At 43.5% G+C, this 16735-nt stretch overlaps 1 protein-coding gene across 4 annotated transcripts in view; it reads left to right on the top strand.

The window, feature by feature from the left end:
* IGF2BP3 (insulin like growth factor 2 mRNA binding protein 3) overlaps positions 1 to 16735 on the top strand; it is an 89757-nt gene that overhangs the window by 60328 nt on the left and 12694 nt on the right. For all 4 annotated transcript variants that reach the window (XM_081147800.1, XM_081147797.1, XM_081147798.1 and 1 more), the window contains exons 6-10: positions 4407 to 4688; positions 8480 to 8614; positions 9840 to 9962; positions 12050 to 12185; positions 13917 to 14042. In XM_081147800.1, coding sequence (XP_081003926.1) covers positions 4407 to 4688; positions 8480 to 8614; positions 9840 to 9962; positions 12050 to 12185; positions 13917 to 14042 — 802 coding nt within the window. The remainder of the gene's footprint in view (positions 1 to 4406; positions 4689 to 8479; positions 8615 to 9839; positions 9963 to 12049; positions 12186 to 13916; positions 14043 to 16735) is intronic.

Raw genomic sequence — 16735 nt, 5'->3', positions numbered from 1 at the left:
TGAGCTGCTTCTCAGTTGAGGTCTTTGTTTTCCATAGCATCTGATACTTGGGAGCCGGCGTACCTGGGATGTGCTTGTGCAGGTGTAGGTAGAACAGGGAGGTTTAGAAGATGCATTCCAGAGTCCAGTTCCATGGAATGGACTCTGTGCCACCACTTTTGGCTGTGACTTTGGTCAAATTAATCTTAATTCACACCCACCTGTAAAATGGGAATAATTATAGTTCTTAGTTCATGAGGCTGTTGAGAGAACCTGCGTAGTGCTTCCAAGACACTTACCATAATACCTAGCAAGGACTCTAAAGTTAGCGGCCATTAAGCATTTTCCCACAGTTTTCATTGCTGTTGATGATACCCTGTTCTTCAGTATATTTCATTTCAGATAGTGACTGGCCACTGGTACTCAGGAGTTAGGGACCTAGTTTAAAGGCTTTTGTGGCTGCCTCTTTTTGTTACTTAAAGCTCTATAAGCACCACTTTTAAGAAGATTGATTGCTCGGTAAGGCCGTCTCCAAGACAGAATTTAATATGGAAATTCCTGCCACCTTGTGGCTAAGAAAAGTAAAAGGTTAAGAGTAATATATTACTAGGAAATACATACTTGTTTTAACTTTGTCTCAGATTATTAATTCATTAAAATAATGAGTAAAAATAATAAAGAAAAATAAATCATTAAAAACAGAAGTATGTATTTGGTATCGCCGGTTCCTTGGAGCAAGAGAGGCCTGGGCCTCTGGACACCTGTTTCCTTCGGCGATGCTCAGATACACTGTCAGGGATGGACATCGCTCACTGGAGGAATTGTCATGTGTGGCAAGGAATGTTTAGAATTCGCAGGCATTTAGTTTTTATACGTTTTTCCCCTTAGGCTTATTTCTTATACTTATTTTTTGTTAGGGAATCAGAATATAGTTTATTTATATTTTGAAGCTATCATTGAGGACCCTCCTATATCAGTTTGAAGACCCTTATCAGGCATACGCTGCTTTGGTTAGAAGTGTTTTAAACAACTTGGCTGGTGGCTAAGGCGAGGCAAGTCACCCTTAAACTTTAAAAATATGTAAATAGAAGATTTATTCTGGAAAACTAAACAGATAAAGCGGTGAGACAAAGGAATTTCTTGCCATTCAGAGATAACTGTGTTAAATTTTCCTTCAAGTTTTGTAGACTTTGTCCCATGTGTCATAACTTTGAAAATTACAAAGCTCATTCTGCGGAGTTTTGTGGGTTGACTTTCCATTAACTATATTTATACTGTTGGTAATCTCTACATAGTATTTCATCCCTACCGCAGTCTACGTATCCAGCCCTCTACTGTGCATCTAGGTTGCTTGCAGGTGTGTGTGTGCGCTCATGTGCTTTTAGAATCAGTTTAATTGATGAAGCCCTTTGTAGGTAAATCTTTGGCTTTGTCCCTAATTGTTTCCTTAAGATGCATCCCTGCAGGGGTGTCGCCAGGCTTTCAGCAGTTATTACCGAGTTGTATGTCTCAACCTCTTATTCTTGGTACAGGCAGAAAACTGAATTGTATGACTTTTCAGTAATGGTTAAGACTCACTTTATTAGAATCTGTGCTACATACAGCAGTGAGGTCCTGAAGAAGAAATGGGACATTTTAGACATAGACTTTCAGAGTTGAAAGGGATCACAGATCTAATCTCTGCATTTTGTCGGTGAGGAACCTAGCACCAAATAAAAAAATGACCTTGTTTCGAATGACTATCTAATTGGTTGAAACTTATGCGGTTCCAACTTTCTATAAAAAATATACATCATAAATATTAATAAGATTTCTCAGTGGTTGTCTTCCTTCAGAAATAACCAACCTATTTAATGCCCTTAATCCCCATTTCCCTTAAGGAAAAAGAGGAGAGAGCAGGGAGTCACAGGTTAACTTAAGGCCCTGTCGTTGGGACGTTGGTAAAGTAACTTGTGCCGTGTGCCTGCTGTCACCCTCTGAAGCTTATGAAAAGAGTGCCCTCTGACGTAGAAATCACACGGGAACATCCCAAGATATATTGGGGGGGGGAGGGAGCGGAACAAAATCACGTGCATCATGATCCCAGTTGGGTTAGGTACTGCGCACAAACGTGCGAATGTGACCAGGGAGAGAACCTGCCTGTTTGCAGAAGTTCCCGAGGTCAGCAGTGAGTCCGGGAAGGCTCTTGGAGGGTTTGGCGATGGTGCAGGAATACCCTGTGCTTCGCGTTTCTGTATGACGTGGATCTCTGGCGATAGGCGGTCGTCTGTGCGCTAGGCACTGCGGGGCGGTGATGTGAGGGGGCGAAGTGAGAGGGGCGGGCAGGCTCCTGGGCCCCGAGAACATCCGTCTGCTTGTCTCGGCCTGAGTTCCAGCTCCATGCTTTTGGTGCCCGTTTTTGGTGGTGGGCTCATCTGTTTTCCACCCTCCTGTTTCCATCTAAGTCAGAAATGGAAAGATCTCCACGTGAAGGAAGCAGTATGGGAACCTGAAATGACCACTAGCTAGAGAGAGACCGTCTCATGCCTGTTTTTCTTCACCTTCCTGGGCTGACCTCAAAGCCCATTGGGACAGAATCTGAACAGAGAACCTGAGTAACGTTAGGGAAAGTGTGGGACCTTTATTTGTGTTTAATTTTGTGTACTTGGGAGTGTGTATTATTAAGAGTGTGTTTATGTGTGCTTTTGATATATCTTCTCTGTCAAATTTTTTATTAAATTCTCCACTTTTAAAATATTTAGGTAAGTTTTAAAAACAACAGTATGGGTAAATCTTATAAACATGGTAAGTAAAAGAGGCCAGACGTGAGTGACTATATAACATGTATATTAATATATACTTATTTATATAGATTTTTAAGACAGGCAAAATCAATCTGTGGTGCTCAAAGTTTAGGGGAGGTACTGGTGGGGCTTCTGGGGCGCTGGTATGTGTTTATCTGGATTTGGGTATATGCATGTTTACCTTATGAAAACTCATTGAGATAGACTCTTAAGATTGGGTACTTTCCATAGTAACATTCAAAACGATAAAACAGTAAAGCTCCTCTCAGAATAGAGAGATGGATAGGTGGGTGGGTGGATAGATAAGGTAGAAAATAGTTTCGTTTGCCTTTTTGGCTCATCACCACCCAGGCCTCTCTGTCCCAGTTCAGATCATAAACTCCAGGCCAGCGACTGCTGTTTTCTCAGCGACTGGCTCATAATAGGTACTGAGAACTTATGGCGTGATTATCCTGAGTATTAAATTCCACCAATCTCCTGTGAGTGGTTTAGAGAGATTTGTCCTTTGATGCTTAAGATGTTTTGATATTTATATTTTTTAAGAGTATGAAACGAGGGGGGTATGTATTTCTAACATCTTTTCCCTTCTGATTTAGAAAGACTAGCCTGGACAAGGACTGCCCACTCACTTCCCTTGCTGTTTGAGTAATAGTCAACATTACCCAAATATTACCTCTTGGGTAATAGCTTAATCAAGAGTTTCAATTGCAGCATTATTTATAGTAGCCAAGATATGGAAACAACCTAATTGTCCATCAGTGGGTAAATGGATGAAGAAAACCTGATGTATATATTTTATACACACACACACATACACGCACAATTGAATAGTATTCAGCCATTAAAAGGAATGAAATCTTGACATACGCAATAGCATGGATAGACCTTGGGGACATTATGTTAAGTGAAATAAGTCAGGAAGAGGTTAGACAGAGAAAGACAAATACTAGGTGATCTCACTTATGTGGAATCTCCCCCTCAAAAAAAGTCATACACAAAAACAAGATTATAGACTCAGAGAACAGATTGGTGGGCATCAGAGGTGGGGGGGGAGAGAGAGAGAGAGAGTGTGTGTGTGTGTGTGTGTGTGTAATGGGTGAAGGGAGTCAAAAGGTACAAACTTCTATTTATAAAACAAGTAAATCATGCGGATGTCCTGTGCAGCATGGTGACTGTAGTTCACAGTACTGTATTGCATATTTGAAAGTTGCTAGGGGAGTAGATCCTAAAATTCTCATCACAAGAAAAATATTCTGTAACCATGTATGGTGACGATGTTAACCAGACTTCTATGGTGATCACTTTGCAATATGTACAACTATCGAGTCCTTAGGTAGTGCACCTGACACTGACGTAATGTTGTGTGTCATCTACACCTCAGTAAAAATGTTTGATGATTTTTAATTTTTTTTCCTACTTTCATTGGTAGATGGCAAGTATGTTCCCTTTGGAAATTTGTTGGTCTTCTGTGTGCGTGTGCGCGTGTTGGGGTGGGGTGTGAAGTGTGTTCTGGGCCACCTGTTCTGTGGCTTTATTCACGTTTTGAGCCAACAGTCCCGAGTGGAAGAGATGGGCATTGCTTTGCCGGCAGGTTTGTTACAGAGCCGGTTTCTCTTTCCGCCCCTCGCCCTTTGGCGCTCCCAGAGCTTTAGACAAACTGAATGGGTTCCAGCTGGAGAACTTCACGCTGAAAGTGGCCTACATCCCGGACCAAATGGCCGCCCAGCAGAGCCCGGCCCAGCAGCCCCGAGGCCGCCGCGGGTTTGGGCAGAGAGGCTCCTCGAGACAGGGCTCTCCGGGATCCGGGTCCAAGCAAAAGCCCTGCGACCTGCCTCTCCGCCTGCTGGTTCCCACCCAGTTCGTTGGAGCCATCATAGGAAAAGAAGGCGCCACCATTCGGAACATCACCAAACAGACCCAGTCCAAGTGAGTACCCCGAGCGCGCGGTGGGCGGGAATGTCCCCCCGCATCGTAGTAACCACGTACGTTGTCTGGTGCTTGTTCTTGTGAACGTGGCCGTGATCCCTTCTAGGACTTGGGAATCCCGAAAAACCTTGCGATTTTGATGTCTTAGTGTTTATTTTATAAAAATGGGCTAAATCTTACTCTCAAAGGGGACCCCACATTTTTACACATTAATGGAAAACAAATGATACTTAATCCCCTTGGGATGGGAGAGGACCTGGTGAACTAAAGGGCAACTTCTAGGTTATTCACTGCTCCCCAAACCCCTGCCGATACCTGCCTTTCTGTTTTTGGAAGTAATTTTCCGGGTCCAATACAGAGAAAGTTCTTAAGTCTTGCTTTACTTGGGTAAAGAATCGTTTGGCCTGTGGTCCAAGTTTATCTGATTGCACCATGTAGTCAGAATGGCTCTTTCTTCAGGATCTTGGTTGGGAGTTTTAACTTGCAGATTTTAAGGGACTGGGAGATTCTTGGCCCAACATTGGAGCTAATTTTTCAGGAGCAGAAAGCAGGCGTTGTGTGTTATGATCTACCACTGTGCTGAGCACGTTGCCTGATACGTAGGAGGCTCTCGTGCTTGGCAGATGAGTGAAATGTAGCTCCACTGCATCACATGTTACTTGCTTTGCCTTATTAACCATTCTGTGATGCTGCATGTGGCCGTTTTGACCCAAGGAAGCTTGGCGGTGGACCCTGTCCCCACCCTAGCTTTGTGAGGTGCTATTGGGCACATCTCTGGGACGGCTGCTGCCGTATTTCCTGAGGAGCTGAGTGTACTCTAGTGGGAAGCGGCTGTGTACAGACGTCTCCTGGGTGGGTCGCTCTACACCAAGGGGCTGGGATATGGCCTTGAGCCAGCTACAGAGGTGGCTGTGAATTATTTTGCTTTTTAAATTTAGTAAGGATTTCATTTCATGTGGTCCAAGGAACTAAGGGGAGAGTCTTTTTCTGGAAGTACAGCTATGGTGCCGCGTTTGTTCCAACAGGCCTCAGAGGATTTCCATATTCATCGCGGGCACCGGGCCTGCATTGAGCTAGCTGACTGATCTCTCCTGCAGAACCAGGGAACTGTGTTGGTGGTGGTGGCGGGCCACTCCGCCTGCAGAGTGACGTCTCGCCCTGCCTTCCCCTGCTTTGAAGCAGGAGATGTTTGGAGTTGGGTACCTTTGTGCAGAATGAGTGGCCTTGACCTCATAATGTAGGGCGTGGGGAAGACAATTGAACCATAGCCTCGATCAGTTTTAGTGTTAAATTTGCCTGGTTTTAATTTTTAAATTGAAGGGCCTCTTGCCTCCCTCGATTCAGCATTACCTGCAGAAACTAATTATGAAATGGTTTTCCTTCCTGGTCGCTTGGCAGATTAGAGTTTCTCCTTTCAATGCTACTCATGTCCTTGTCGGAGGAAAAAAGCTTCTGTGGCTTAAATGGACCTGTCTTATCTAAGGCAGGAAGATAGTGGATGGAGAGGGAAGGGAAGCGAGTTTTGTTTTATGTGATGATTCATTTGCAGAGCTCTGCCAGTTGAATTCTTGTCTTCGAACTAGTCATGACCAGGTCCTGTGTTCCTGGACCGGCCTCAGAGGGTTCCCCCGATCTGGAGAGCAACGTTCCCTTCTCTCCGAGGATCAGCGTTTAGTGATCCTCAACACAGTGAATGTTGGAAGCAAACTGGAAGGGGAGGGAGTTTAGCATATCTCGCCTTCTAGAAGATAAGGGATGCTTAGGGCGACTGGGGATTTCTGAACTAGTGGCTGGAAAAATGGTTCCTGGGATTGTGGTTCCTAAGGTTGGACTGTTATCTGAGGTACTGTTTTTAATTAGTTAGTTCTAGTTAGCTCTTATTTGTTTCATTTCTACATTGCCCATATTTTTAGCGATAGGTTTTGCTTCTGAAATATGTCTTCAGTTTTAAACCAACGTTTAGGAAAATGAAATCCAAACCTCGATTTTATTGGCAAGATGAAGTGGCCGTTCTCATGGCGAGGGATTGAGTAGCTCATTGTCTCTAGTGTTTGAGTGGCCAGAGGGCTTCAAAAATATCTCATTTTCTCTGAACACAGTTTTTTGGATAGTTGGTTTTCTTTCTCGTACCTTTTCAACAACAGCAGACTTATTTTTGCATTTAATTCAAAATGTACATGTATGCAAATGAAAAAAACAAGAGCTACCCTTCCTCTCACCTCCTGCTGTAGCCGTTGTGAAGTTGGGAGTGTATCTTTATAGGATTTGTTCCTTGTATCTACTAACAAGTGTAGCTTAAAGGAGAAATCTCATCATGGTATGTATTATATATATATTTTTAATTCTCACCCGAGGATATTTTTTCCGTTGCTTTTCAGAGAGAGTATAGGGGAAGGGGGGAGAGAGGAAGAGAGAGGAAAAGAACATCAATGTGAGAGAGACACATCGATTGGTTGCCTCCTGCATGTGTCCTGATGGGGGCCAGGGATCGAGCCTGCAACGGAGGCCTGTGCCCTTGACCGGAATGGAACCCTGGACCCTTCCGTCTGCGGGCCGACGCTCTAACCACTGAGCAAAACTGGCTAGGGCGTATTGTATTTTTTCATGGATGGTCATGGACCTCTTACAGTGTTGGTGTCTGTAATTATACTATGTTTTTAAACAGATCTGTGATACACTCTTTTTTAACCATCTCTTCCTGGTGGGCCTTTTAAAGATAATCCCAATTTTCTTTCTACTACAAATAGTGCTACAGTGACTATTCCCGTGTTAGTGGTTTTCGCCCAGGGGCGACCCCCTCCCCCCTGTGGACATTTGGCAGTGTCTGGAGACATCTTTGGTTGTCACAGCTGGAAGAGGGAATGTGCTACAGGTATCTAGTGGGTTGAGGCCAGGGATGCCCCTGAACACTCTGCAGTATACAGGACCCGACAGCCACCACAGCCAAGAATTGATCTGGCCCAAAACGTCAATAGGGCTGAAGGTGAAAACACCACTCTCGGCGCACACGTGGGGCTACATCTGTGATGTTACAAGAAGTAGAACTCGAGTGAAAAGGTGATAAGCATTTTACCTCGGATAGGTCCTGCCAGTTTGTTCTGCACTCCCACCCAAAGTGTGGCTGTGCCCAGTTTACCCATCTTCTTGCCATTGTATCTGTCAAAATATTTGCAGGTCTGGCAGAAAATACACCTTATTTTAATTGATGTATATAATTACTAGTGAGGCTTGACATTTTGCATTAATTGACCATTTGCGTTTCTCTGAAGTAGAATTGCCATCTCTTTGGGTTTTGCTGTGGACTTTCCTCTATGAAGGAGGCAAAATGTGGGAAGCGCCTTGCGAAAGGAAACAGTGAAATGTGTCGTCCGATGAATAGAGAGAGAAGCCTGTGTGGAATACGAGTTGGACCTGGCTGTGGGACTCCAGCTCCTGCCCTCTTGGCATGCTGTGCAGTTCCTGTTTGTTTTAAGCAGAAGAAAGCCTTTGTCTAGACCGAGGCTCTTTTGACGTGAGATGTTTGTTCTTGGCCATCAGAAAGGAAGCTTGAAGCAGATACAGCCGGGGCAGAATGAAACGATGTCCCTGCTTGGTCAGATTCAGGAGAGAGAGGAGAGAGTTAAAATTCATCTCCTAGGCATCCCCTTGACAGTTATCAGGAGCTTATGCTCTTGAGGGAAGTGACTCATCCTCTCTGCCCAGAAGCCCTGACTTGGGGGTTGGTCATTGTAAACTCTGTTGTGAACACGAGCTCACAGCTCTCCTTTTCTCTCTCCTGTGCCCACCCCAAGAATCGATGTCCATCGTAAAGAGAATGCAGGCGCTGCTGAGAAGTCCATTACTATCCTTTCTACCCCTGAAGGCACCTCTGCGGCTTGTAAGTCTATTCTGGAGATTATGCATAAGGAAGCTCAAGATATAAAATTGTGAGTAACGAGGGTGAGCCTGTGGAGAGGTTGACATTCGTGCTGTTTTTTTTTGAATTTCCATGACACGGTTCTTGAGGATTGCCAGCAAATGCCCAGAGTGCGGTCCCGATGAGCTCCAGTGGTTGGCACTGTTGATTTGGTTGTAAAGCATAAGTCCTTAAAATATTTTCATTTGTGCTTGGCATGGGGTGAGGGGTGGTAATGAGGAAAGTCCGGCTGCAGGAGGCGACTGGGGGACATAAGCCCACCTAAGGTCCAGGAAGTATCCCTGGGATTTACCCGACGCAGGGCCCAAGTCCTCTCTCCTTGACTTTGAGCTCCCTGGGGCTCTGTTTTACTTTCTGCCCAGCCCCACCCTGCAGCAGCTGGGAGTGCAAAGGTGGGGCAATCCCTCATCTTGTGCTAAGAGTAACTGGGGATCTATTTGGGTATTCCAGGTTGGAGCTCTTAACGGTCTTTTCCGCAGGAGGTTTGAGTGGAGGTCGGGGTTGTGTGCTAAGCAGAATCCGGAGTAAGGTGCTGGAGTTAGCCCAGGGACCTGATCTCCAGTGTTTAATTTGTAGGGACCTTTAAAATATATTACATATATTTTAGTTATAAGGTGTTAAGATTATAATTCTTTTTTGGTATAGAGAAAAATAAAGGAAAACCCCACCACCCAGATAACCCCAATGACGTTTTTAAACAGTGCTATGTGTATGACTCGGAAATTTAGACAAGTGCAGAATGAAATGTGAAGAAGCCTCAACCCCTTTCCTGCTCCTACACTCCTCCCCCCCCGAGCGTAACCACTGTTGAGTTTCTCGTTTCCTTGTATAAATTGTGCGTGTGATGCCAGGTATGTGTTTTAAAATTTATACTAAAACCGCACTCTCGCATGTGTACCCTGTGTTCTGGTGTTGGGGGTTAGGAATAGGAATTTGAATAGGAGCTGCTGTCAGAGCTAACAGAATCCATCACTGGAAGATAGTCTCTGAGATGAGTAAAAGGAAACGGTTTTTAAAAATTAACTTCTATCCAAGTACATGTTAACGTTTTTTACGCCCTCCATTCATGCATTGCTGGAATGTAGGCTGATGGTCAGCCAGTTTTAAACTCTACCTGGCATAATGTTTCCTATATGAAGGTGGGAAGTAAGTGTTTAATGAACTCATATTGTCTTTTTACTCAAGAATAGGTTTACTTACCTGATTTCATGACCATTTTAAAAATTTATTTACAGCACAGAAGAGATTCCTTTGAAGATTTTAGCCCATAATAACTTTGTAGGCCGTCTTATTGGTAAGGAAGGAAGAAATCTTAAAAAAATTGAGCAAGACACAGCCACTAAAATCACGATATCTCCGTAAGTGCCGCCTTGCTTTCTTTTGAATTAGAAAATTTTCAAAGACAGCTTCAGCTGTAGGTAACACATTAAGCATAGCTTGCTTGTCCCATTGGACGGCTGTCAGCGCTAGCTACACCGCCGTGCTTACACTTCATTTTTCAAACTCAGGCCACTGTCTACTGGCTGTTTCTAACCCGTATCGAATGCATTCTCTGTTCCCACTGAAGAGGCAGGGGGCACTGAAAGCTTTACATTCATGTTTCCTAGATGAAGTTTTGGTCACCCAGTTTATTATCCATTGATGTGTAAGAAATTATCCCAGCATTTGATAGCTCACAATGGTAAACTATTGGACACCTACTTTCTGTGGGTCAGGAATTCAGGAGCAGCTTGACTGGGTGGTTTTGCTCAGGTCTCATGTTGATGACAAGTCAGTCCTGGATGTTGGTGTGAGGCCTCAGTTCCTCACCACTGGGGCTGCTTCACGGGGCTGCTCGGGTGTCCTCAGGGCAGCTGTCTCCTTCCAGAGCAAGTGTCTGAGAGAGCTGGACAGAAGCGGCAGTGACTTTTATAACAGCCTCAGAAAAGTCACACCCTACAGTTACAATTCAGTGTGGGAGAGGAGTGCCCGTCCCTGGGGAGGGGGTCACCTCGGAGGCTGGCTACCACACCTGGGGTCCACAGATGCTCTGGAATGATTTGGAAGGGTTTTCTTTTTCTGAGAGTGACTATCCCTAGTTTCCATCAGAGCACCTGCGAGAAGACAAGGTGGGAAGAGAGGGATGGACTAGGGCAGTACTGAGGCACAGGGCGTTTGTGTAGGAGGGGTTTTCAAAGGAGGTGGCAAGGAAGGAGAAAGTCCTGCTTGATTTTCAAGAAAGGGAAAAAAACCACAAAGTGGTAAATATTATAAACGATCCTACCCTGTCTTGGAGTTTATTCTCAGAAAGGGGAGGGTTTTAAGTGAAAAAAAATCTTAAAAGCTATTCTAGAAGCAGCTATTTTAAAAACTGTAATATAAAAGCTTAGCAGGGGTGAGGTGGGTTGAAACCAGAGATTAGAAACACACTTCTTTGAGCAGTCTAAGGCAAATAGTGTGTGTAGGTGGTAACATTTTTAGCAAGTTGGATAAAAAAAAGTATCCTGCTCACCTTTCTCAAGTTTAGCATGAGGTATTCTGCTAGTCATTAAGACGAGAATTTTAACTGGGAAAATGAAGGAGAGCTGTACCCGTATTCCATGTCCTTCCGATCTATGTGCTTATTTTCCATGGTAAGTGGCCCCACCGCTTTCCCTGTTAAGGCCGTGGACTGGCTCAGGCGTCGGTGGCCTCAGATGCCAGTGAGTGGTCTTGAGGCTTCAGCAGGACCTAGGTCGAGCAGGGAGTTTCTGAACATTGCTGCAGCATTCTGATTCTTTAGTTGTCTAAATGGTCATCCGGGACCATTTTTTAAATTTAGTTAAGATGGGCTAAAAAATTTTTTAAGAACACAAGGAACTGAAAAATGAAAATAAAAAGATGGACTGGTTTATATTATTTCCTCCAGCCTACTTTGATCTAAATTCTAAAATCACGGGCAAAGAGGAAGTTTATACACATGAACTCTGGTTTGTCTTTTTGGATCATTTCCATGCTTGTTCCTTGCTCGGTGACCCAGAAAATGCAATTGCATGAGAATGCCAGTTATGCCTAGAATTGGGCAGTGCAGACTAGGGACATACTTATTAAAGGTTCTGTACATCAGGTTCTTGGTTTCTGCTAAAACTATATCTCTCCAATCATTTTTATATTTCACTGTTAAATTACGAAACCTTAAGTGATCAAGAAGTACACTATGTTTGAAACATGAGCTCTATTAAACCACGTACACCCAGTGATTTTTATTGAGAATGTGGGAGAGGAAGTGTTTTCTCTCCTGTAGCTTGTAGTTCTTGGATTCGAGTCTTTTGGGGCTACCCATTTTTCATCATGTCGAACCACCCACTTTTACATATTGCCAGCCCCCACGGTGGGGTTTTAATTACCATATGTGGCTGAACTGTTACTAACCGTCTTCCTCCCATAATGTCCATTCTCTTTCTGTCCCTTCTTTTCCGATCTGCAGATTGCAGGAATTAACGCTGTATAACCCGGAGCGCACCATTACCGTGAAAGGCAGCGTGGAAACGTGTGCCAAGGCCGAGGAGGAGATAATGAAGAAAATCAGGGAGTCTTACGAAAATGACATTGCTTCTATGAACGTTAGTGTTAATACAAAGGGCCTGTCTTTATTTTGATGAAGTTAAAAGATGTTTTCAGTTGCATTGATATGATTTCTTTAACGGTGTCATCATCAGATGTAGGCTCTCAATGGTTTTTAGCGCAGTAGGGAGTGCCCTGGGAAGACACAGGCTTTGACAGTAGGCTTGGCTAGCTCTGTGATCTCAGCAAATTATTTAGTCTCTGAGACTTAGCTTCTTTATCTGTGAGGTAAAGCTAATAACCTACTTTAGAAAGGTTAATATCTCCTGCACAATGTTAATTTGAGGGAAATTAGTATAGTAGGAATATGGGCTTTAGAAGTATGTGAGCTGGGTTTGAATCCCAGCTCACACTTTATTAGCTGCAGCTCCATTCTCTTGGGCAACTTACTTGGTCTTTCCTGAGCATCAGTTTTCTCTTCTGTAAAATGGGGCTACTGGCTACATTGCATGCCTATTAGAATTACAGTAGATAACAGTGCCTGTAAAAACTATTGTTATGAATACAAATTTAAAACTTGATTACTTGGAGATAAAAATAATCTGTGTAGTGCAACTAGGACAGTGAATTGTCGACATTCCTTAATGGGTGGAATGGTGCTCATGATGTTCCATTGATAAAGTTCATCTTGAATTTTCAAGAAAATGATTGAAAAGAAAATTTCAATTGGGCCTGTCATCTGAAACATTATACCTAAAGGAAGGGAAATGTAAAGATGTTATTAGCTTTGTGAGAAGAGCTTAGAATGCTAATCGCTTTAGTCCACTTGACTGCCTTCCTACCTGCACGTTCTCACTGCTCATCCAAATGTTGAAGTTAACTGGGAGTAAATCCAACTCCATGGGCCTTTTAAAAAAATTCTCCAGTATGCTCACGTCTCAACTCTCTGATCTCCACCTTACTTCCTGAACCCTTATAAAATTAAAGCAAAACAAAGTCCCTTTCTGGCTTCTGGATCCACTCCAAAGATAAGTTTAGTTGTAATAGTTACATGTGGAAAGGACCTGATTTCCGAAGGGCTCCACTTTGCTTTAGGCCTTTAGACCCATGACTGCCAAGTTTTACCCAGAAGTAAAGATCTCTTAATAGCTCCTTCTCTATGGCTGGGTTGCTTTTCAGTGACCAGACATTGTTTGCTTCTTTAAAAGTTTGTGTGTGTTTTTGTGGTTTTTTTTTAAATTGATGATTTAGAGAGGAAGGAAGAGGGGGAGAGAGATGGAAACATCAATGATGAGAGTCATCGATTGGCTGTCTCCTGCACGCCCCCTACTGGGGAATCCAGCCCACAACCTGGTACATGCCCTGACTTCTTGGTTCCTGGGTCTACGACTCTCAACCGCTCAGCTACACCGGCCGGGCTGCTTACTTCTTTAACTAATGCACAGTTTTGTGTGTATGTTTACCGAGCGCCCACAGTATCGAGAACATACTTGTCTGAGCACCGCGAGCTGCGTGTAGGGGACAGGAATGCTGTGCTCCCTGCCTGAGAAACAGCGTGGCTTCAGATCAAGGAGGCAAACAAGCACACGGATTTTAAAATACCAAGAAATATAAACAGATATAAACTATCTGCTCAAGTGTGGTCACAGGAAACATCTGCTTTGTTCTACAATTTGTGTCAAGTGATTTTCTTTAACTAGGCAAGAGGTCACAATCTGAATATTGTCACTTATAAATGCTTACACTTGGTCTTTTAACTGTAAAATGAAAGGACCTTTTTACCATTGCAGCTTCAAGCACATTTGATTCCTGGATTAAATCTAAATGCCTTGGGTCTGTTCCCACCCACTTCAGGGATGCCACCTCCCACCTCAGGGCCCCCGTCAGCCATGACTCCTCCGTACCCACAGTTTGAGGTAAGACGATGCGCCTTGGCTTTCTTCATGGTTGAGCGGGACACAGGCTGTTACCTTCGAGTAGTGTGACGTGTGATGTTTTCTGGGGGAAATCCTAATATAATACCTGGTTGCCATGTGATCTGGAATTAGTTTAGAGCCAGCACATGCTTTTTGGCCCCTTTGTAGACACGGGAGTTATTACTTTTGGTGTTTTAGGGTGATAGAGTTGTCAACATGTGTTTTCAAAGGTCAAAAGTTTTAAATATTGAAGAAAAGGATTTTTAAAGGCTTCCTTCATCTTTAACTTCACCTGAAAGTTAACTGCTTTGAAAGGTCAGTAAAAACTGGACATGCTTTTTATTCTCATGGATTGTTTGTACTTTTTGAAACTATGAACTCACATACTTTTGTGCATGTGTTTGTGTGCCAATGTTAAATAGCTTTTATTTTGTAAACAGGTTATTAATAAATAAACCTTTTTATATTTGCTTTTTAAGAATAGCATCTTTCCTGAGGTCAGAAATAGAGACGACCAGGGATAGTATGAAAATGATTGCAGCATAATAGACACCTTGTCCAATAATTCTTTTTGAAAGTAGTTCATAAGTCATTTATGCTATCACTGATAATTGGGGGTAGACGGTCATGTGAAATAAAATGAACATTCTAGAATCTTCCTTCATGCCTTTGTTTTTACATCTCTCCCTTCTGTTCGATTCTCTTATCATTCAACATTGTGAGTGGTACCTCCTGTGCCAGTTTAGGGAAATGTCCGGGTGGAATAGGCTGGGGGTTGGTTCCATTTCACCCGCCTAGAATATGTGTAGGGGAAAGCGCCACTGGAATTGTACTGAGCACACAGGTCACTGAGACTGTCCATATTTTATCCCTTTAAGAATGAGAATTTCCTCTGCCTGTCCCTGAAACCACCACACTGTTGGGTGTGCTTAGCTTTCGCCCTCTTTCTAGGGTGTGTTTCTGCCTTTACTGTCAGCAGCATTTGTATCTTCCCTGCAACTCATCTGCCACTGCAACGGGTTTGGGCCTGGAAACCACATGACAAAGCCCATTAATCTAAGGCCAGGCCTCAGAAGTCCGGCTCCATGTCGGGTGTGAATAGACTCATCTCTTCCCCTACAGCTAGTCACGTGAGGCAGCCCATGTGTTTGCACCTTGACGCTACGGGGGCAGGTGGAAGGAGCCCTGGAGGTGAGAGCCCAGCTCTGCCCTAGGTTTGTGTCATAGGTCAGCCTCCTCTTTGCTTTCTCACCTGCACAGTGGACAAACTGAACTAGGTGAATAATCTCTAAAGACTTTCTTTTTTAGGTCAAACATTTTTGGTTTTTAAAGACTTCAGTAATATAAAAAGTTTGAGGAGAGAGTAAAAGTGAGCCTAAAATAGGAATCTGAGAGTTTAAGGACCTAGCCTCTAAATGCCTCCTAGTATCTCTCTTACAAACAGGTGCCTTTGTCATAGACTGAGGTTAGGGCAGATGTGTCCTGATAGTTTTGTGTAAAATGACATCTTCTGTGCTGTAGAAGCGCTCATCTAACCTACCTTTCTGCTAGCTGCCATCGCCTAGCTTTCTCTTTGGGCAGGTCACTTCTCTGCTCCTCACTTCCCAGTTTGTGAGGTGAGGTGTCACTTCAAATCTTTTCTCTCCCTCTCTGCTGGTTGCATGTCATGTTTCAGTCACTGAAGCCTCTTGCGTCATGAGTGGCAACACATCAGAACATTCGTGGACATCATCAAAATTCCTGAATTGAGTTGCTAGGTCTCTAGTTTTTAAATATTCAAGTAAAAGATACGAATATTCTCTGGGTTTATTCAGTTTTCTGATTATACAGTTCTGTGTATTGGGTTTCTATGTTAAAAAATTTATTGTTTTAAGCGAAGGGAGATCATATTAAGAACTTCTGAAGCACTTTTACAATTTTAAACGTCTAAGTGGCTTAAATAAATAGCAATTTATTTTAAGAATGGGAGGAGGAGGTCAAGGGTCTCTTATTTTATTGATTTTTTTTTAGAGAGAGAGGAAAGGAGAGGGAGAGAGAGAGAAACACTGATCGGTTGCCTCCTGCATGCACCCTGAGTGGAAATCAAACTGGCAACCTTTTGGTTTCTGGGATGACAACCAACTGAGCCACACTGGCCTAATGATCTTTAATGACTGAGCCAGGAGTAGACCCGAGGAGGATCTCACTGCAATTAGGTGGTCTTTGGTTCTCCTGAGATTTTAAAACAAGTATGTGCAATTAGAGGCAGCCAATGAGAACAGGAAAAGGTGCAGAAGCTGCCAGCAGGAAAGGTAGAAACACTTCGAGGGCAACAGCTCAGACGCCAATGCCTGGTGGTTTCCAGGGCAGGAAAAAGACATCCTCATTCTCAAAGGGGTAAAATGTGGGCAGTCTTAGCAGTCCATGCTCTCTGCGAAATTCCAGTGGGCATTGTGCTCTTCACGTATTCTAGGCAGTGATTACGTGGAACCCCAACGTCAAACAGGACATCTCCAACTACATTTGGTGTACCGGGTACCCCCTAAAACATTAAATGCTAAGAAAAAGGGCAAATCTGTCTACCTAGCCGGAAAGGGCATTTTTTTGCTGAAGATGAGTTTGATCTTGCAATTTTTCTATAGATTTTAACCTACTGGTAACTTCATCTCTCTCTCCATCTTAGACCTCAAAGAATGTCAGGAATTATCCATAGA

This window comes from Miniopterus schreibersii (genome assembly GCF_964146895.1).
Source record: "Miniopterus schreibersii genome assembly, chromosome: 9".
NCBI classification, from domain to species: domain Eukaryota; kingdom Metazoa; phylum Chordata; class Mammalia; order Chiroptera; family Miniopteridae; genus Miniopterus; species Miniopterus schreibersii.
This window is presented reverse-complemented; position numbering and strand designations above follow the sequence as displayed.